Raw genomic sequence first — 23,400 nt, 5'->3', positions numbered from 1 at the left:
AATGAAAGTGGCTTTTCCAAACAACTTCATACACATTCTTCTATTTCTTGGCAAGTCAAAGCTTTTGCTAAAATAACAGCAGCAACTGCTGAGCTTAATCCTTAACTCTACCTCACTGAGTAACAGCTTTTATTTATTTATTTTGCAAAAGCTTCCAAGTCCACACTCACCAAAACTCAAGCTCTTAGTGTTTCTGCCACAGTGCAAAGACACTTTCTTCAATCGTAAACCCACCACCCTTCATGCTTTCTGCTCTTTTGCTGACAGATCTTTTTCCTCCTGTTACTCCCACGTGAATATCCCCACTTCTATGGCTTGACTTTAGTCATTCATGGCTTTCTTGCTCACTGAGTGGTCTTTTGAGCCTTTCAGGTTCTGACCCCATCCCATGCTCAACAGGCCCTGGCACAAGTGTAGGACGGTGTGTAGTGAAATATTCCACCCAAGAAGGACAGTCATGTCGACAGTATTGCCTCTGGCAGGCAGTTGTGCTGCAATAAACAAAGCTAAAGAAAAAGTGCATTCACGGAGCAGAAATCTTGAAAATGTACATAGATCAATTCTGTATAAAAAGTGCTTTTGTTTCCTGTTCAGGAACAGGTTTTTTAATTAACTGAATGGGAGGAGTTGTAAAAACCAGGAACAATGACTGAGTCAGCAGCTCAGTTCTTAGTAGCTTGCAGGGCTTTACATGAGACAGAATAAACGTATTTCATTCAGAGTTCGTTAGACATTTTTATCAATGTGTAGAGAGACTTCAGAGCTTGGGCTTGGTATCCTGAAAGACCGTCTGTGCATTATAGAGCAGCTTATTGTTTCAAAGCTCATATCTCATTTGCTTGCTGAATACACATGTAGTTTACAATCTCTAGCAGAGTCTGTATTTTACCTCCTCCTCTCTCCCTCAACGTAAATCTACTGAAGTATTGCACTCAAATTACTGGAGAACCTGTCGCTCAAATAGTTCCCAACATTTGTGTATCAGCAATGGAAAGGAAGGGTTGCTGTTCTTCTATGTGATTAAAAAGACAATTTTCTTGGGATAAGTACTATCACTTTGTATCGTCAATGGCTGGTGCAGACTGTAACTTAGCTTACGCATTTACAAAATGTTTAAATTAAGAAGGAATTCAATTTATTATAGCTCTGACCACCAGCAATCATGAGCAAGTTTTGAAAAACAAGTTCACTTTACTTCTGGAACAAATTAGACAACATATTTAAAACTGAAATGAAGCCAATTTCCAAAGAAACTCCTTAATTACACAATAGGTCTGGTTTATTCAGCTAAAGTCTCCTGTAAAGGAGAGTATTAAGTACATTTATGCTACAGCCAGAAGTGTATTAAAGAGAATTTAAAACAAGTGTAGAGCCAAAATAATACATGATCTGAAAATCACCTTAATGAAATATATGTAGTAGCTTATGCTCCAAAAATTGTCATCCATAACATTGGAATATCTATCAAGCATGCAAAGTAACTTGCAGCAAGCAAACATTTCTAATTTTTTTGGTTTAGGATCAGCAGCCACGTTTATATCATCGCCTCAGTTGAGAAGCAGAAGGTGTTTTGATACCAGTATTCTGCATGAGGTAAGCCATCTCTTCACTCACTGTGTACAAATGCAACAGAGTTTCTCTCAGAATCATTTGTCTGGTTTCCAGTACAAGAGGACATTGATTCAGCACTGTGCAATTCATCTATGAAGCAGGCAAAGCTCTCGATAACAGCTCAAGATGAATGAAGGAAGCTCTTAAGAATGTAAGAGTGAGCATTTTGGCATATGTTCACAGCGTGTGCTAAATTGTCACAAAAAAAAAAAAGGAGAAGAGGAGACGAGCTGAAAAGGTGGGTGAATAGAGATGGTGGGTAAAAGCACGCTGCTTCAGCACTGCCACTTCATTTAATTTTCACTGCTACTCAAGAAGGCAACAAAGATGACAAATCTAAAATTCAGATCTAAGCAAGATACGCATCTTGCCTCAGTTCTCTTGAACGCATTCTGTCACACATACTTTGTTTCATTACCTTAAATAAGGTGGGTACCATCTAAACTCCTCTCTGGCAGTTCAGATTATCATAGCTGAATCCAAAAGGTATGAAGAAACAGAATGCCCAGCCAATTTTTCCCTCTTGCAAGATGTCTGCCAGCTTGCTGAGAGCCAAACAAAACCAGTTAGTAGAGGCAGCCTAACCTAAAACAGCTCAACAGAAAATAAATGCTACAGACTACACATGGGGTGGTTTAATTTCAAAAGTGTTTTTAGAAGACCACTTAGGGGATTTTGTTTTCTCCATGTAAATGATAATTCATGGATTTAAAGAGTTGTACTATGCCTCGCTAATGCTTTCTGAAATGCTACTGAATATTTTATCCTACATGTGTTTCTGGTGAAACCTTCTCGCTAATATTGGTTTGGGGCATCTCCGGTTGAAAGCCATTTTTGCACCAATTCCATTTTGTAGCCTTTCACAGAAAGGGCTGTGAAGTGGTAATTATCAGAGTGGCTGGCCGCCTATTCGTCTTTGAATGCACATGGACTTCCCCAGCTGCTAGATTATTATGAGTTATGTTATTACATACTGATTTCCAAGTACACAAGCTAACATTAGCAGCTGCAAATGCTCCAGAGAAATTCTGTGCTTTAAGTTTCTGCCAAAGAACTTTAGTTTTAAAACAAGGTGATCTTAAATCTACCTCTGGGATTAAGAGAAATGCTATTAATATTTTTGGTTCAAAAAAAGAAAAGTTTCTCCTTGAATAATGAAACTAAATCAATACTGGGCAGTTTGTGTTAGCACACAGATTGAAGGATGTCAGGATGCCATGGATGGAAAAAATGGATATTAGGGTTTCAGACACTTAAAATTGGTTACTGTAGGTATTTAGAGAGATAGATGATGCTTACAGACCAGAAAAACAGGGACATCCCAAGCTAAAAGCAACTTGAAAGCAAAAAGCCATCAAAAGATCAGTCTCTGCTAGAATATCACAAAGTATTGAAAAAGTTTTCCCAACAGCTTAATGCTCCTTTCAGGAAAACGATTATTTAAATCACTAGAAAGACTGTGACCAGCTAAGCCAAGCCAGATACAGTCCGGTTTACAATCTGTGTCATTTTATCTGCTGGGGGGTCTCTGACTGAGGGATGTCAAAGTGGGCAATTCCAGGGTCCTCACCTTTCTTCCTTGCAATCACTCCGCTTGCTTTCAGCACAACACGCAAGCCTCCCTAGCCACTCTTCAGTCTGAATTGCCCAAGTGGCTGGGAGTCTAAATACCTTTAACAGTTACTTAATGTCTTACCTACAGGTTACTCTTCACCATACCCTAGTGTTGCACTCCTGCCTGCTACAGGCTGCTCGTGGCTGACCAGGCAGCTCAGTTGCCAGCTCCAGGAAGACTCAGCTGAGCCAACACTCAGAAAGCTGTATGCCAGCTGACCCAAGATTTTTCTTGGACAGGTGTCAGAAAACCACTCTGCACACTTTCCATCTGATTCACATTAAATGAGCCTTATGATAGCCAAACACCATGAAGCAACGAATGTCTGCAATATGATAAGAAGGTAGCTATTTTTCATTTTCCACAGTAGAGAAGACAAGTGCTACATCCAAACAGAACAAAGGCATACAAGCGCCACGTGAGCTATCAGGCACATCTGCTTCCTTGAACCAGCACGCCTGACAGCAGTACGGCAGGTATGGCAGTGCCGGGTTTCATCCTCAGCAGCGCAGGATGACTGCCAGGGACTCCCGGCACGCAGACCTTGGTTGCTATCACACGCTGGGCTGCTGCTCCTTCCCCGCTATTGTTAAACAGGCAAGGCAGTACACGCTGCGATCTCACACGTCCATGGTGCTGTGCACCTACGTGCCTCACTTCCAGGGCTTGTAGGGAAAGTCTAAGGCCATGGCAGGCAGCTGATCCGTGAAGCCTGCGCACGTCCTTGTGCAAAGCTGAAGGCTTAGCGTGGCCCTTTATATTTTAGTTACTCGCTCCTCCCCTGGCAAACATCACATGTGCCAATTCTTCCCTGCTCCCCTTCTCACTTGCTCAGAATTATTTTCCTCTGAAGAAAAGGAAAAGCAAGCAAACGAGTATGTTAAAAATACCTTCTGTGATTTTCCTCTAGGAAGTAGTATAGCCAGGAATCAGTATGACCCAAATTTCATAGTAAATGTATGAAAGGTACAGCAAAGAAATCTATGCTACTCAAAACGTTTTTTTCCTTCTACCATTTAAAAAAGCTTTAGAATTAGTATTGAGAGAAATGAAAGTTAAAAAGCATTCTTCCCAGAGTAATAACAGAGGATGAGATTATCTATGACCACGTAGCACACCCCTCTAACGATCAGCAAAAAAAGGAAGGTTAATTAGTAAATAAATTGAGCCAGATACCAATCCTTCACAACAGAAAAGCTACAATATTAGCAGCTTATGTACACCAGAAATACCAAAACCACACACTTAAGATTTTTGTGCAAGATTATAGCATGAAGCACTATGGGCTAATCCAGGAATGCCAGACAATTTAATTACATTTTCTACTGAAAAATTAAACCATATGTATAGCTCATCAGATCAAGCTTTCTAACATGTTTCTGCTTTTGATATCCAACATCTGTCTGAAAATGAGATTTTCGTTTCCCTTATGAAATTTGATTCCACCTCCATGGCCAAACTCAAGTAGCATTGATGGAAAGAAGTGCAGGAAAAAGAGCAAGCGTTTCGTCATCTGACTTAGCTTTATAGCAGACTTCAACCGTTAAATCATAAAAATGTTAGAATATGACAATTCTTTCTTTACAGGTGAAGACAATAGGGCAATGCAAGAATAATCATATTTTTTTTCCCCAAAAAATATATCCTAAATTTTATTCATTTTCTCCCTTCAGGTCCACAATTAGTCAGGGTCTCACCCCTCATTAAACAATTCCTCCAACACTGTAGTGCTATCTCACTAGTTTTGGCTGTCTCCTTGAGAAATACATGTAGAAGCACTACACATATGCAATGAAAAGACAAATGACACAATGCTTCTGCTGGATCAGCTCATCTGCCATCAACACCTGCTGCCTGCTGTCACTGAGCAACGTGAAGCATGGTGATCTTTACAAACCTACCCATCATGAGGATCTGGGCAATGCAGTGTTCCAGCTCCTATCAGCTGAACCACATCTATACTAAGGAGAACCATACGAGTAGGAATTTAACCCCAAAAATGCTTGCTGTGTTATTTTACAAAGTTGCTACACCAATAAAATGTGCTTTTCTGAAGGAAGAATGCAAGCCTCCATATTCCATCTGTATTTTACCTTATGCTAGCAATTTGCTTGCCCATTTTTTCAGCAGCCTCTTTCCAAAGGATCTTAAACTTTCTATGAAAACTTTATTTCATTGAGTGTACGGAATAGTTCTGTGTTCAGAAACTTGGTTAAACTTTCCCAGCCCTCATAGAGATCTGAAGTTTTAGAGTTATTTCTTTTCTGCAGCGTAACTATTCTGATACTTTCCCAGTGCTTTGATGCCCACAGAAGGGATGCCTGCATGCATGCTCCCTCAGTGTCACCAACTAGGGTTGGACAACCCTACATCTTGGTGAGCAACTTGAGTTCACGCTACACCTCTTGTGTTTCATTTGAGCTAGCAATTTGAATCCAGGCTCTCACATCCCTGCTATAAAATCAATCTTTCTGCTGCAGTCAGAACTGTATATACATAAAAAAAATGAACTGTTCCAAATATAATCCTTGGGGCAGAGCAGCTGATTATATGGTCAGGGAACCGTGAATGTGGGAAGAAAATTTCAAGCCACTGCTTCAAATCCAGCACAGCAAGAAATGCATGAGCATACGCATCTTATACGTTATATGCTAAAGTTTTAAATCACCAGTTATTGTATAGTACACTTTTCTATTTCCATGGTGGATCTGAGAAGCCTTTCAATAAAAAAACCGCCAACCTTCAGATTGAACTCAACGTGGTCCTGCAACAGTTTCAACAGGTCAGCATTCCCAAGGAAAAAATGGTATAGCTTGAAATTAGAGTTGGCAGAATTTTCAACTGCTATGAAGAGATCATTATGAATGTTCATTCGCAACATTCACCCACACTTACCCTAATAGCCTGTATTTGACTACAAATTTCCTGGTGACGGAAATGCAATACAAAGCAACAGCAAAATGTCTTGCCCACGCTGCTGTCAATTCAGCAGGAAAAAATTAACCTGCATCCCTCTGGTTCAAGAAAAGTTTCATCAATACACATCAGACAGCAGGATCTGGAGCTGTGTATATGTTCTTTTAATGATTTCCAAGTAGTGTTACTCATTATACTAATTAAAATAACAGCTCAATCCTTTCAAGGTCGACAGTTTTCTAAGAATTAAACTGCTTTATTTCAGCTTCATCCATCACCGAGAGTAGGAAATCATTCTTACACCAGAAGGGGGTTCCTTCTCACCAGGCAATTTACAGGATAATCCTAGATGCTGCAGCGTTCGGAGAAGCCAGCAAGCACAAGGGGTGCTTTGTTAGAAGCACCCTGCCTTGCAGGGGCACCCTGGCTCCCCTTAGGGCAAGGGTTCAAAGGCTTTACACAAAGCAGTGGAAGGGGCAAGCTGCAATTCATCCTCTTCCCTGCTTTTTCTCCTTGCCTGGGGTGCCAGAGCTGATGCCTCAGAGACAGGTTTCAAGGATCAGGTCTCCAGCTTGACTTTCTGCATCCTTCTGACTTGACAACAAAGTCTCCTCAAGGGTGGTGGCAGGGAGAGGCTTGGGGCTGCCTTTCCTTCCCTGTCAGGACTAGTCCCACAGGAACAGAGACGCAGTTAAGCTATTACACAGAAGGGAGTTTTGTTTTCTTTTGGCATCAGAACTGATACAGAGATTCAAAGGGAGGATCAGCACTGAAGATTCATTTGTGTATCAAGGGGAAATCCAGAAGCCATTGAAATTGTTTACAGCAGGTTGAAAGAATACTACAAAGAACAAACATTGCACTGACAGATATCCAGATGGCATTTATAGGCAAACCTCAAAGCCTTTAGCCCAGCTAAGTTTCATTATCATTTACTTATCATTTCAGGATTTTATTTCTAATATTTAAAAACCACCAAATTATGATGGTTTCAGAGAAATGGGAGTCATCATGCCTCCTCCCCCACCTTTGCTTTGTCACTGAATTGAATTTACCTGGCAGAGCAAAACGGTTCAAGCAGCTGGTGCAGATGACAAAGAAGGGAATGGAGGAAAAGGTGTAACGCACTGGGGAACTAAAGGATGCTGCTTGTGCATCCACAGGGCTTTTCTGTGACAGTTTCATGGAGTTCCTGCAAAGTTACTCACTGCCAGAACAGGCTACCCAGAAGTTTGGAAAAGGTAAAACACACATACAGGAGAAAGCAGGTCTACCACCTTGTATCCAAACACCTAATTCTTCCTACATAGACTCACCCCGGCAAATTCTATTGTCATTTGAAATCCCTGTGCCTAGGAGGAGGATGGCAAACCACAGCAAGGGATGTTTCCCTACCAGATACACGAGCAAGTCAAGAACTTGCAGTATCCTGCGGAGGCCACTCTCTCCTCAGTGGTAATCAGGGCACAAGTATTCAGACTTGTTTTAAGACAAAGAGCCACAAAAGTTGAAAATATCCTCCATGATTTGTATGAATAAAAGTTTACCAGGCAAACCCTTCCTTTCTATGGCCCCATTTTGTGATACCAAAATTTCTTTACTTCTGTATCAATGTATTACTGGCCACACCGCTGACAGCTTTTTCATGCAGTGGGTATGGACACAGTAGAAACACTTAACGTTTTTCAGACTATCCAGCTAAATCTGGTTGAAAAAAAGGGTCAAAAAGTAGCACTGAATCCTTTGCTTTTGTATAACGGCACTGAAGTTAAAAATAGATTTATAAAATATTTGTAATCCTTAATCTCCCTTCAAATCAAAGCAATGGCTAGATTCGCTAGTGATTAGAGAGCCCAAGAGATTTATTTGTAAATGGCTGGCTCAGACTCTGCTAAATCCTCCTTCTTTTTATTTAGCCAGTTTGCTGACCTGGTAACTATTCAAAACATAAATTTTAATGAGAAAAATATCTGACCACCTCCAGCACATTAAACCTCTGGAACAGACATTACAAAGGGGAAAAAAATAAGGTGTTGGTTCACACAACACTGGGGAGGAGGGGAGACCTTTTCAGCAGCAGATTAATTCAATGTTGAGAAGAGACCTAAATCTTCCACATAGGCAATGTGTTTTGTGGTTCCCTGCACAACTAATCTGTTGTTACTTACTCTTTTTCCTTCAGTATAGATGGACCCTGTGTAGCAGGGAACGGGGTTTTGGAGAACAGCCCTTATTTTGTTCAGTACAATACAGCCTTCTCAACTCTTACACTGCCACTTGAACCCTCAAGTCGTACACAGGCGAGAGAAGGACAATTTTGAAATGAATAAAGCAAATAACTGATTTTAGTCTCCTGTGGGTGTAATGCCACATCCCAACTTAAGGGCCAGTAAAAACTTTTATGTAATATTTTCCACGCCTGGTAGTTTATACAAGTACCCCCTACGGGTATTTCTTGGCTTTCCAGGAAAAGAGACAGTTGCTAACGTACTGAACAGATTTCCAATCAGATGTTCGGTGAAGGTCAGAAGGGAAGGCATTACATGTCTGCTTGCACATGACTAATTAGCATCCACTGCACACTAGTGGATAGCTGCATTTGTCTAAGAAAAACGCTTTAGGCTTTATCAGTGACATTTTAGATCATAGCCAAGGAAGGCTTGCTGATCTACCATGACTCACCCAGACTAATATTTCCCATAGCAAATTTAGTAATACAGAAAGAAGTATAAAAGTACCCACAATAACCCAGAAAAAAATAATTTCCCATTTTTGGTGAATGCTGATATTTTTATATTGCAACACCCAAGAATGCAATTCACATACTAAATGCGTTCCACTTAGAGAAAGTTTTAGCAGATTTTTATCCATCAAGGCTCAGAGAACTGCAAGCACAATTCCCAAAAGACGAAGGAATTCCCATTCTCATAGTTAGAAGTGAAAGGAGTGGGCTGGAGAGGGAAGTGACTATAGTTAAAACTGTCAAGGAGTCTCAAGGAATGAATATGCATTGCCTGACCTGAATCTATTCCAGTTTCACATGGTATGAGAACAGAACATTTGTTTCCAGCTAAAGAACAAAAAAATAAACAGGTTTCCATGGCTTTCCCGGGTAAAGCTATATCTGCATTTGTTTTGAGATAGCACTTTTTGTAAAATAGTTTGGGTAATATTAAATAGTTCAGAGCACTCCAGGCTGGTAAAGGATAAAGTAGTTAGATTGTCGGCTCACTAAAATAACACTGCTTTCAAGTATTGTACAATAAACAGAAAAAAACCACAATTTCAAGCAAAGAAAACCATGATCAGCAGGAGATCTCTGTTCATACTTCATTAAACAGGATGGAATTTATTGCTCAATAAAGTTCAGGATGTCAGATTTTTGCCATTTGCTGTGAAGCTGGACATTGGTGTGAGAAGCAGGTGTGACGGAGCAAAGAGTTGTTCAAGCATGCTAAAGCAAGCAAGTCCCGTGAACTCCTCCAGATCACTAAGATTTCATTTAAGAAGTTTGTCCTCTTAAAGTGGTACTTGTCAGCTTTGAGTTTCTGAACCCAAATGTGCCCAAGCACAGCATCGGCACTTCACGTACTCACCCCAAGGAGAACGTATGACCAATCTACCTTTTAAGAACACCTATGTTGAGCTATGAGACATAGGTCAGGACTTCAGGATTCATTCTTGTGGGAAATTTTGCACTGAGAGGCATTCTGTTTTATCTTTTATAAGCAATTTTTGGCAAGTGTTATTACCAGCACTGCAACAAAGAAATTGTGGAAGATGGAAAAGGGAAAGAAAAAAAAGAAAAAAAAAAAAAAGATTGGTAATATTAATGGTTATATCTAGCAAGGAACTAAATTCACCTAAAATTATAAACTTATGAAGCTTAGAAATCATGGTCCTTTAGCTACAAAAAGGAAACTACCCTAGTTAGCACAGTGGCAGTGTATCTATTGTACCCCATGGAATGGGGGGAAAAGAGGTGTGGATTCAGAGGAAGCTATTTGGCATCTATCCCAGAGAGCCACTAAGCCCTCTCCTTCCATCCCCGCCTGAAGCCCCAATCCACCAGATCACAAAGATGAGCTTCCAAGGAACGAACTTATGCCCTGGTTTAAGAGAAATCTGGAACTGCATATATGGAAAAGGAAACAGTGAGGCTCAAGTATATCAGGGTCATTACATCTAATGGCAAGAAAGTTTCAGCACACAGATAATTTTGGGGAGATGATATGAAAAACAGGCAAAAGGCTGTTTATTCTAAAAAAAAAAAAAAAAAAAAAAAAAAAAAAAAAAAAAAAATCCTAAAATGCAGAGCTTGGTTTCTGCTCCTACCTGGTCACCTCTTGAAAAACTGTGTAGATGTTTGATGAGCCTAAGAGGCAACCTGGAGGGGTGGGGAAAATTTCCTGGAAAAAAGAAAACAAGGAGGTTGAAAAGGGAAGAAAACTGTGCATCAGGACAACTGCTCAGATGAGCATGAGTATTCCCAACTTGGATGCATAAGGGCTTAAGCCAGTAAGATCCAGTTTTCACAAGTTAACAGCCATGAGCACTGAGACCTTCTCTCTCAAGAGAAGGGAAGAGAGGGGGAGGAGAACCAGCAAGTTAGCCAAGGAAGGCCATCTGTTAAGTGAGCCTCAGCTATGAACTCAAGACCTGCCCTTACTAGGCTCAAACATTAATAGAAGTGTCCAGAAAACACCAACAGCTAAGCAGAAAAATTCCTTTGAATCAACGAAAATTAAAAAAAATTGAGGCATCTTATTTCAAAATAGTGTTACCATATGCTACAGCCAGTTAGTCACAAATTAGATACAAAATAAACCTTACAACAAACTGCAAAATGAGAATATTCTAGTATTTTTGAAGGCATATTCTTGTCAATTAGGAGTAAGTAAATAGTTAAATTATATGCATATGCCAAATTTTCTCCTGGCAGTATTTGTAAAGTTTAGAAAGAACTATTTTGGAGAGATACAAGGAAGAAAAGGGAGGGGGAGAAAAAAACCTCCCACACACATCCCCAGCTCCTAGCAGAAAGGGAGAAAAAAGTGAATCTGAACATCACTTCCAAATTTCATATTGTAATTCAGAAGGTAGGCAACCAGAGAAGCATGAGAAACTAGATGGCTATAACCCTTACCACTACACCTTGTAGAACTCCATACAGTTCCTTTCCAAGGAAAAGAAAAGAAATTTCACCAGTGTACTGCAGGTGATAAAGACAGGTTTATTCCTTTTCTTGTCTTGCTGCCCGACTCTTAACAGCATCTCATAAAACAAGATATGTGTCAGAATAAAATTGTCCATTTTAAACTAAGGTTTCAGTACTACAGATTCAGCTTTTAGTAATAAGCAGGAAATAAAGGGAAGGAATTTCTACCCTTACAGGACAAATCTGTAATATCCTTAACAAATCATACAATTTAATTTGGAAGGGACCTCTGGAGGTCATGAAGTCTCATCTCCTGCTCAAAGGTAGACTAACCTGAAAGGTAGATCCCAGCACCCCATTCCATCAAGGTTTGAAGGTGTCCAATGATGGAGACTCCACAGCACCTCTAGGTGATCCCTTCCCGGCCTTAACCACAATTGTGGTGACAAAGCTTTTCCTTAAATCCAAACCGGATTTTCCCTATTGGACATTGCATACATTGCCTTTTCATTGTGCACTTCTGAGAAGAGTCACTTCTCTTCTCTACAAACCCCCTCTGGCTGGTCGAAGATTGCCACCCCACGTTTCTCTTCTCCAGACCGAAGAAGCCTAACTTCCTCCAGCTCTCCTCATACACCATGTGCTACAGCCCCCAACTACGCCAGTGACTTTTTGCTATTGATTACTAATTCCACATACACTAAAATTTGCGGAGAGCTCTTCATGGCTAAATAAGCTTGCCAACAAGACCATTTTGAAGTCAGCAATCTTCCTTCTTTGACATCACCTACTTCCCTTTATAGAGTATGTTGTTGCCATTTCCCTCAACAGGAAGTATGTGTAGTTTCATAATTCAATCTACAAAGGGTTAACAAATACTGGAAGTGTAAGCCAAGCCTCCTCTACCCCAAAATAAATTCATCATATATTTAACATGAAAAATATCCACACCACCAACTGCTTGGTTCCACTTTTTCCTCAGATATAGCAGCTTTCAGGATACATTTGTATAGTAGTTTCTAGCCTTTCTTTACTAAGAATGAAAAAAAACTTGCGTCAGTAATTACGTGACACCAGAAACTGTGGTGTTAGAATAACAAATGAAACAATTATTGAAGGGAAAAAAAAAAAAAAAAAAAAAGAGTTGAGAGGAATTCCCTTGATGGTAACTAAGCAGTCCCCTCCCTGCTATGAGAAGAAAAAAAAGTCTAGAAGATGCTTGCTCCTCTGACATCAAAATCTACAGAAATATTAATGACCTAAAAAGAACAGGCACAAAGACCGAAAAAGACACTTTCAGAGAGAGATTACAAAATGCCACTCATGGGAAAACCCTCCTCCCGCTCCCATGAGAGCTGCTAATCTCTCATTTACCCCCCCCCCCACCATTTTGCAAAATAAATTATAAAGCCAGAAGGAGCCAATGTAATCATCTAAGTCTTATCTCTTTGATAACACAAGCCAGAGGACTGCAATGAATTATTTCTTTTGGGTTAAGGCTTACAGGTTTTTGCTTTTTCCAAAGGGGAGGAAAAAATTCCTCTGTCAATCTTGATTGAAATGTTTCCGGGGAAGGAAGTTCTACCCTCAAATTTGTATTTTTTCCTTATGCTCATTGCTATCATTTTGTTTACTTTCGATTCCAGTTCTGCTGTGACTTGGTCTGCCAGGCTCTTTCAGCTTTAACATTACATAGCTAATTTCACTGCTTTGATAAGGAAAAGCTCTTGGAGACTACAGCTGAATAAAACTAATTTCCCTTCCAAACGCCCAGAGTTTGTGAGCAATATTCTTTTCCAGCCTATCATGTTTATGCCTCTTCTACACACTCTGCTTTTCTCCCAATATCTCTTCCACTGTGAAAACCAGCCATAAGTTGTATCCCAGCTGCAGTCACATCAGTCCCAAAGGGAAAAAGAGATTTGTATATGCCTCTGTTTTATATAACCATTGATTACATTAGGCCCATTTACCACAGAGTCAGACAAAAATCAGAGTATATAACCAAGTCCTTTTCAGAAATGGTGCTTCTTAAAATAGCATTCCACTATCCTGTAAATGTAACTTATTCCTTTGCTCCTACATATATAATTTTTATATGTCTGTACTGAAATACTGTTTTAACATAGATCAATATGTAACCTGCTTTCATTTACTACTTATGGCTGACCTTCTGTTTCCCAGCCCCTTAATTAATAAAAATACTAAAAAACACACAGATGAGAAAGAATGGATATGAACGCAGCTTTATACAATGCCAGTTCTTAATTCACAGAAAATAAAAGCAGATGTCCAAAGGTTCCCTCTCTCCTCCCTTCTCTCACTTCCAGTGTGGAATTTGTCATCTCTAAACCAATTGTGGAAAATATCTGACCTGTTCTTAAAAAATTCCGAAATAAGAGATTTCTCAAACTGTCTAGGCAATTCATGCCAATATATAGCAACCTCACATTTGGAAAAGTTTTTGGGGGTACTTGGAATAACTCATTTAAATCTCCCTTGCTAGAACTGTTTCCTTCAGAGGTTGTGTTTTCTAGATCTTGATTATTCTTGTTGCTGTAATCTGGATTTTCAGTTCTCTTCATTTTTCTTGAAGTTCAGTGTCGAATGTGAACATGCTGCTCAGCTGATGCCTTACCAACAGCTGAGAGAACAGAATCATATCATCCTACAAACTAAAAATTTCATCTCAGACACTTCACCCTTCCCCTTTCCTTGAGGCAACATCATGACACTGTTGACCTACGTTCAGATCTATAAACAGAAGTAAACTATTACTAAATTTGTTTTCTGTATCTAAATATCCAGCTGAAAATAAGGTCTTTGATGTCTGTTGCCAGCAACGTGCTTGATGCCTGCCTTTTAACTTTTTTTCATGGTCTCATTCTAAACTGGATTCCCTTTCAGCTGTCAAAAATTTTCAAACTGCAACCATCAGTAGCTTGGATGGTTGATTTCAGACATATCAGAAGCCCACTTTCTTCATAAATAAATAAAAGCATAGCAGAGTGGAAGATGCAGACCACAAATACTACTTGCTTGAATCTCAATTCTCTGTATGGGTGGAAAGGGAATGCTTTCATTTTGGTTACCCCCAACCACCTTCCAATGTATCAACTCAGCATGGACAGTATCTTTGATATTTCTTCAGGAAAAAGAAAAATCTATCATTAAAAAAAAACCCAAACAATCAAAGAACAGGGAAAAAGAGCTACTGATGGCAAATACAGAATTTTAAAAATATAAACTCAAGTGCCACATGGAACAGGAAAAGAAACAGGTTCTTCGTTTGCCCTATACTTTAAAGTTTCAGTGAGGTAAAACATCTTAGAGAACTGGACCACAATTAGGAAAAACAGACACCTGCAATGATCACTAAGATAAACAAGCAAGATGTTCAGCTGCACACAGATATTTCTGTCTCTGTAGCAATACACAAACAGACTATAAAAACCTAGCAAGGGAGCACTCAGGCTACAACCCTCTAAAAATTCCTCAGTTTAGACAGCTTCTGTTCCTTATAAATAAAACCAACTGTTTTCATCACACATATACTCCCCATGTTTTAGAAATGCTTGTAAATAACATGCACCCCAAAACTATACTGGGTTAGAAAATTTGATAGAATAGATGATGTTTGTATTGACTATCACAATAGTTTTCCAAATGGGATGCTGATGTGCAAAAGCAGTGAGGGCAGTGCAAGATGGGCAGTGAGTTGAGTAAGAGTCAAAAGAAGCATTTTAAATATGTGAAGTAATGGGTAAGAGCGATATTATGCATATATAAGGGCAAGTGTCTTCAGTTCCAATAGTTCCTAATGAACTGAGATGAACAAACACTATGAAACAACTGTAGAACTCAATTTTAATAAAAAAGATTCCAATTTTTTCTAAATGCTGTTGGACACACAGACTGGTAGTGAATGAAAATCTGCTGCTTGAAGCAATTAAATTCATGTCTTTACTTGTCACTTTCTAAGATATGCTTAAAAGTTCTGACATGGGCTTTGAATTCCTCAAAGTAAATTAGTCCAAGAAACCAAGAAAACAAAGAAGCTTCTGTTGAATATCCTCCTTCTGAAAGGTGTCGGGCAAACATATTTTTTTTCCCCTCCTAAGGAAAGAAATCAGAAACAGCATTAAGAATACGTAAGAGTTTACAGAAATAAACAGTGAAGTAATACCATAAAAGGCAGAAATGAGCCATAAAATTAAGAACTACAAAATGTGACATCTCGATGATGCCTCCCAAGTAATGATTAATATCTGCTTGCTTCATATATCTTTACAAGTTCTGGAAGCTGCTATATGCCAGGCTAGAGCCTTCTTTCCGGAAAGAAATAAAAATCCCTGGATTTTTCTTTCAAAAGCCGTAAACCAGAGTAGCATTACGTAGTTTAAGAGAGCCAACTCCTGTATTTTGTACACAGAGTGCAGAGGCTATCCTTAAACCAGCTTGAATCTTGAAAGCTGCTTTCAAGTATTACCAGTTACATACTGCTAGTCCTCTGGATTCTAGAACGGGCGATGATTTAAGATACAGTTCTGCCTGGTTGATTTCTGAATCACTGATTAAGTTAGATTTTAGTGACTATCTCAAAATACAGCATCTCATAACAACATTCAAATCTGATAGGGGAGGGAAGTGCTTTTAAACAGTAGTAAATGCCATTAAAACCATCCTCATTCATAATGAAAGATGCTACTGTCTTACACAAGACCAACAGACATGAACTGCATTTTCTGTCAATGAACACAGTTTATACTTTTCTTCAAATATATTTTTCCACATTTTACCAAACAGTGTTTTGTACTACAAACATAACTTTTCCAGTTTGCCTGGTGTCCTCCCATTCTCAGCTGTAGGATCAAAGTGACCTAACTTTAGCCAAGATTTCAAAGTCATTTATGGAAGCAATGTTATTTTACTAAGTACACCAGGATAAACACTATATAGATTTCAACAACAGTCTTGTCTGGTAACAGCATATGAAAGTGTTCTGAGTTCTAGAAATATTTCTAGCTGACCAGCCAATATTCTTTTAAATCAAGCGATTAGCCCTCACTACCCACTAACCATCAACAACAAGAAGCATCTTTTAAGAACCTCTTGGCTCATCTGATTTTTTAGGATGCTGCCTAAGCTTAAATACTACTAAACCCACTACTCGCAATAAAGACTAATGAAAGAAATCTAGAAAGGTCAATCATTTGCTTTCTTACATAGATACTCTGCTGTACTTTTCACTATATAGACATATTAAGCAACTCTATATGCGTGTAAGGTATCTTTACACACTGATCTACTACATGCCTAGTATATCATATTTGCCTTAATTGCCACCCACCTGATGCTTATAGTGACTATAATGTTTACGATCTGAATTACATCAAAAGTAAAACAGTGCTAGGATGTTATTTAGAGAATCAAAATTTTCTTATAATAGCTTTGAGTTCAGATCTATTAGAAGACATCAACAGGGTGGTTAAAGTGCCTAAATTAAATTCTTGCATGTGTGGCCTCTTTAATCCAGATTAATCACAGATGGTGAACGCATGCAATATAAGATCATGCACCCAGCTCACTCTCTGAACCCTTCTTCTACTGGTAGCTAGTAAATGAATGCTCTTGAGAAGGACTTGCATAACAAAATTCCTCTTTAACCTATTGTCAATCAGGTAAGTGTAAAATTACATAGTAAACAACCATCTTCAATTTTCTGAAGGAGAACTGGTTGAGATTAAACGTTAGGAAGGCACATCCAGTTAGACAGTGACATTACAGTACAGCGATACATTAGTGGTTTTCTGTGTTGTTTTTTAAAACTACTATTAGAATTCATTAAAAAAAAATCTCTATTTTAATTGTATAAACCAAAAAATAATGGTTATTTCTAAGAAATCTTCACCGGATTTTAGATCCTACAACATCCTTCCTCATAGTTCACTTCTTAGATTTGGGACTACAGACAGCATCTCTCTTTCATGCCTCAAAAACTAGGCAGCCAGCAGGCTCACCTGCAACACAAGAGGTCCAGCTTTCCAGTCTGTTAGACCAGGGACTGAAGTGGAGATGACTCGTGTTCAGGTGAGCACTGCTGGCTACTCTGTAAGAAGGTCTTTAACATGGCTTTTTCTCCTCCCTGTATAACAAGAACTTTTTCTCCTCCCTGTATAACAAGAAAGCCTCCTCTCCTCACTTGCTCCTTCCCACAGAAGACAGATTTCCCAGGTGTTGAAGCACCAGGAATCAGAAGAGGTCTTAGCTGAATGCACCACTCCAAAAACAACACAGTGCCCACAGAGCACTAAACCAGGCGCTTTCCACACTGCTATCCGTCGGGTAACAACAATGGCCAGTCACACAGAAAACAAAGTGTAAAGTCCCACCCTGTAAGGCTGAGATCATTTTCTGCTGTACGTCAAACTGTGTTTTGCCCTCCTACTTCAATACTCACGTCCTCCATTTTTTTCTTCCCACCAAGGACTATGTGTCTCATCCCTCCCATGCAGTGCAAAAATAGCTGTTCCTCCCTAAGGACCATGTGCCCAAAAGTCTGCCTGCCTTTTCCAACTGTATCTTGTGAAATTCCAGCTGGTCTAACAAAAATATTATGTCTCCCTATATAACTTCTTGTCGCAGAGAAACAACATACCTGCAAACACTACAGCTACTGTCCCTCTCTGCCTGCATTTTTCCTTCTTCCTCAGTTTTTCCACAGACAAAGAAGAAATAAGCCATTCCAGGGTACCCAGGTTTTAAACCTTTAGTTAAGATTTAAAGTCAGGGCTCAGACTGCTACCCAAAAAGCTGTCATTTATTTGCTTTACAGAGAAAGGGCCGAAACTGCTCAGAGTGCTAGCCAAAGGCCTTCTGCTTCCTGATACCTCAAACATCCACTGGCATTTTGGCACCAGCTAGATGTAGCATCCACAGAAACATGGGACTGGAAAGAGTCACCTGGGCCATTAAGTTCAGGTTTTGATCAACCACAGACCATCACAGTAACAGCTCTCTAGTTCACCAAGAGCTCCAGGATCACCAACTCCCAACGATTGTCTCATTTTGCACACAGGCACCACAGGATTTTGCATTGGCCTCTCTGTGACCAGCAAAGGAGGACTACCCTATAGCTACAGAACGGCCACAGTGATTCTTCTACAAAAGCGTTCATTTAATTGGAAAGCATTACCAACCTCTGTTTTCCATAGACACAATGGGAGGATATTGCTCTCCAAGGGTCTCAGCAGGAAAGTGGCTCAGGTTTACGCACCCAGATTTTAAAAGTGTAGGCCCCCATCTTCTCCCAAGCAATCCTTTCACTTCCCAGAGAGGAGAGCACCCTCCCTGCAGATCCAGGCTGGCTTCTCACCCCCCTGTACCACCCTTTGGAAGAGGCAATCAGCACCTGTAGCCGGGTAGGGTCTTTACCACTGCTACCAGGCAAGATTCACTCCAAAAGATTTTCATCCTGAACTCCCTCCCCATCTACAATTAGGTCAAGTACTAGTAATCCGTCACCATCTGGAAGTCTCAGCCCTGTGCCTAGGGCTGGAGTGTCTGCTGTGATCACAGAAGGTCAAAAATGCCTCACCTCTTCCACGCAGGCAGTGGCCACCCATCAAAGGCTAGTTTTCCTGTTAATACACACTATGGGGCATATTCCTCCATTTGGCTCATCTGTGCAGGATTTCCAGCCTCAGAACGTGAACTGATGCATCACATAAGCCATGAGCTTCTAGTTGCAATTCAGACAGAGAACACAAGCAGTGAGTTTAAGCTTCTTTTTGATCCCTTAACAAGTCTACTTACATTTATCCACCCATGCAAAATTGTCAGGCATCTTTCTCATCCGCTGCAGGACAGTCATAATTATCTATAAACCTTTGGTCCTCATACAGATTTTAATTAAATGTGTTTATAAACTAATTTATAAGATTACAAACAGCATTTGAATCTCCAGGAAAGCCCTTAGGAAGCATTTAAGAGAATTAAGAGAATTTAAAGTAAGAGAATTCACAAACAAAAACACACCTGGAAAAAGCTAGGTAACTGAATGTTTTGGCAGGCCCCCAAGAATTCCTTTTACTGGTAGCGATCAACATCCACCACAGACTCTGATTTGTCATCTACTACTTTTAAAATCATGAGGCTAAACCATTAGCCCTAAATACCACCTTAAGCAAAAACTCCATTCAAATCAAGTTTCCAGAAAAACCGACCTACGAAATGTACCCTTCTCCTTTCTTGTTAAGTAAAAGGTAACACACAGACTACAGAAAGTTTATGCTTCAGAGTAATGACATGACAAAATCAAGCACTTGGTAGTTATAGCTATTCTTGATTAGTCCGGAAGTAATATGCAAATTAATGCACTTTAATTCAGTACAGCGTCATCTCAATCAGCTAGGCATAACTGAGTCAATATGCAATCAAGAATCCTCATAAACAGAAGTTTCATCATCTAAGTTAGGCCAGCGTAGTCCTTTGCTTGATGTAAGCACACTTCAGCCTGCACAGCAGCTACAGTTTTTATATATAAAATAACCTAAAGAGGAGTGAACCCTGTACGTACTACTCACCCACTAGGGAAGACTCAGACTAGTAGAGAACTGACAACAATCAACATATGTAGTAACCAAAACCCAGTTCTGTCCTCCTATTCTGCCATGCTTCCTATTCTCACAATGACATGAAAGACGTCAACATTAGTATTGCCAGGTTTGCTTCATCTCCATCACTGTTTCAATCTATTTTCATTTAAGTTCTTACTTCAGTACAGCACCTAAGTGAAAATGTACCCAATGGTACAATCTCCCCCTTTGGGGAAGATTTTCAGGACCGACTAGCACCAAGTAGCTCACACCTACAACACCAGAACAGGGTGAGACATACCACACCTATGTCTTTTAATTGGCTTGAGAATGGGTTCATGATCATCATCATATTACTTAATTATTAAAGAGAAAGTACTTGTTTCAAGTATGTTTAATCAGTGGGGCGTGACCCTTAATTTTTGCTTTGCATTTCATTTTCTACCAATTACCTTATATTTTCCTGCAGGGGCTTAGAGAAGATATGTTAAGAGTACACACAGTTCAGTACACAAGAGAGTTTTGAGGGAAAAGGAAGGTGTCCAAGTTTGTTCCCTCTGCAGTAATGGCTTTTAATGGTCCATCGACTACACTTAATGCAACTGTGAAAAGCAAGATTTTTTTGTTATTAGGCTTACACTGGCCATAGAAGTATCAGGATCTCCACTGAAAAAAATATTCAGATGGGTCAAAGACATAACATTAAAAGGAAAACCCTGTACAACTTCAACAGCAGGTAAGTGGTCCAACCACTTCAGTGAAGTTACAATGACCATCTCCAAACTCCACAAGTCTGTCCACCAACATAACCGAGTTTGCTGTACTGAGACAGCCTCCGGGGTAGTCCTGATTTTAACTTTCAACTGTTACGTAAAAGTTGGAAACAAGAAGCAGCAGTGTCACCACCCTGCTAGTACTCTGAAGACCAAGTAGTAGGTGGTCCCACAAGCCATAACCTAAAAGTTTCTGCTTTAGAATCAAACTGCTCTACGAACTAGTTAACTTGGCAAGATTTGTGAAGAGTAGCAATGAATGAATGAAGTCTAAGATGCTCAGTTCCACATAAGCATAATTAATGTATCCAACTATCATGCATAAGACTGACATTATCTTGGAAAAACTCCAAGGGTCACAGGCATGATACAGGAAAGGAAGCTACAGAAGGAGCTACTGTATTTGCTTAATAAATCTACTGCACAGACTGCTGTCAGTGGATTTTGTTCCAAGAAACTATACAAACAAAAGTCTTTACAGACAGAAGAGAGAGAAGATTGTGGGAGAGAGGCGAGAAGGATTTGATCTCATGATGTCTAACAAAGTTGAACAGCTGAAACGTTCACGGACAATGCCTGTGGAACACATGAATTTTCTGAATTATTGTGACAAACTTCAATTTCACAGCCTGAAGGAGATGAAGACCACTTCTTTAAGAAACCAAGAAAGTGCCACAGTTTGTCATTTAAACATGAGGCTGTAATTAAACAGACGACTTGTTTTTTGTTGAGCTATTTGCATTCTTTGATAAATTTTCCATCTTTTTCCAACATGGGAGTCATTCACACACTGTCTATAATAGCTTTTCTAGTAGAATAAATGGATCGAATTTTATAAAATCACCTTTCCTATCAGTTCACTGGAGAACCCTAAATATACACTAGAGTTTGATTTTTCACATTACCTTCTTAAATCACTGTAGTTTAACTAGTAGGCCTAAACTGTGCTCTCTCTGCATGGAAACATAAATGTTAAGCATAAAAGAAAAGATGTCTTTATCACAAATTCTCTTAAATTTAAGACTATATACAATGCAAATCTAAAGATGCCTTAAGATTACACAAAAATAATCTTTCTTCATTCAGCTTTAGGAACAGAAAAAATGCCAAAGGGTAATCAGTTCTTCTTATATCCTTCAGCTATGCTGCCTTTCAGTTAAATTTAATTAATATATCCCCAAAGGTGTTTACTTTCACATCAGACTGTCTGTGGAGTAATCACTGAAACAGAGCAATAAGTAAAATAATTGTATACAAATAGGGTAAGCACTACTGGCTCTCTCAAAGTTGTCCTGAGGAAGCATTTTAGACAGGACTCTCAGATGACCTAGTAGATGGCAAAATTCACTGTACTGCCATTTATTAATTAAGGCTTATTTTAGAGAATTAAGCTCACATACAAGTGTCTCTTTAAACTCGGAAACTCCTTGCAACTAAGCCTTGGCATGTGATTCTGGTGCTCATTACCTTCCAAAGAGGCTTAATTGTTCTGCAGAAATATTTTTTTCCTTGACTTGTTACTGTTAAGGAAGCTTGGTATTACTACCCCGTTATTTTTCTGTTCTCAGTAACAAGAAATTGGCCTTCAGGAACAGCATCGTGCAACTCTGAATTGCTAACAGTCACTAGAAGAGGTGGCAGTAATTAGTAATCATAATTTCATACATACATATAGGGGTGTGTACTTATATATACATGTGTATATATTTTTATATATGCACATGCATATATACATATAAATTTTAAAAACGTGGACCTTATCTTTCAACCCCTGCAAAGAAACAAACAAAACCAAAATTCCCACTTCATAAACTCTTAAAGAATTCCCCCCGCCCCCGCCACATCTACCATGATACACTTAAAGCATCTGTAGATGTTGGAATAGCATACCCCTCCCTCCTTCAGCACATAACCCTGACCCACTTCACTGCGGAACGCTAGTGAAACAGGCTCCAAATATTTCATTCTGCAGCTGGTCTTTAAGCCCTAATAACCAAGGGAGGTTGAAGTCACTCTCTAATCTCCTAATGTGTAAGAATCAACAGAGCTCCCCTTTGAGCAGCCAGCCTACGCCGGAGCACAGAACAGATTGTGTCAAGTGACAGCTGCTTTCTGGCAGAACACGCAGGCTCCCTACCAAGAAAGGGAGGCAGGAAGCATCACTCAGTTGCGGAAGAGGTTGCCAGCTTAAAAAAAAAAAAAAAAAAAAAAAAGAAAAATCATACAGCCATTTGAATAAGATCCATGCAGCTCTAAAGAGTTGCCTAGATAACATACCCTAAATGTATATATTCCTAAAAGTATATATATTCTATTGCCACCTCCTCTTCCCCTCTCTTCTGTTGCTTGCCTTTAATGGGATGAAAGTTTCCCACCGCCAAGGACTATTTGCCTATGTATCTGAATGGTGCTTAAGATATTATGGCTGCTTTACAAATAGAAAAGGATTGTCAAGCTCTCTAACTAGTTACACCAAGTTTGAAATCAAATGTCATACAGATACTCACTTTTCTTTAATAAGAATTAGACATAAGAAAATGAGCTGTAGTCTGCTGATTGATCACAGGTGTATCACTGTGTGCGTATACACACAAACACGTGGAAGCACGTTTCTTGCAATCATGTCAGCCATTTATAAACTAGGCACGTAATAAAAAATGGTTTCATAGCTCCATGTTCTTCCCAGCTTCAGCAAGTATTATTTTAATTTGGAAGTAGACACCAAATATG

The 23,400-nt window shown here is 39.4% G+C and overlaps 1 protein-coding gene across 5 annotated transcripts in view; it reads right to left on the bottom strand.

The window, feature by feature from the left end:
* Nucleotides 1-23,400, bottom strand: part of GAREM1 (GRB2 associated regulator of MAPK1 subtype 1) — a 105,217-nt gene that overhangs the window by 36,268 nt on the left and 45,549 nt on the right. The window contains exon 1 of one of the 5 annotated variants that reach the window (XM_030012037.1): nucleotides 3,661-3,739. The exons of 3 other annotated variants lie outside the window; for them this stretch is intronic. In XM_030012037.1, coding sequence (XP_029867897.1) covers nucleotides 3,661-3,724 — 64 coding nt within the window. In that variant the 5' untranslated portion in view covers nucleotides 3,725-3,739. Of the gene's footprint in view, nucleotides 1-2,029; nucleotides 2,134-3,660; nucleotides 3,740-23,400 lie in introns of those variants that run through there. One more of the 5 variants, XM_030012038.2, reaches the window with a different exon arrangement.

This window comes from Aquila chrysaetos, chromosome 4, assembly GCF_900496995.4.
Source record: "Aquila chrysaetos chrysaetos chromosome 4, bAquChr1.4, whole genome shotgun sequence".
NCBI classification, from domain to species: domain Eukaryota; kingdom Metazoa; phylum Chordata; class Aves; order Accipitriformes; family Accipitridae; genus Aquila; species Aquila chrysaetos.
The sequence above is the reverse complement of the archived record's forward strand: the minus strand, read 5'-3'. Positions and strand labels throughout refer to the sequence as shown.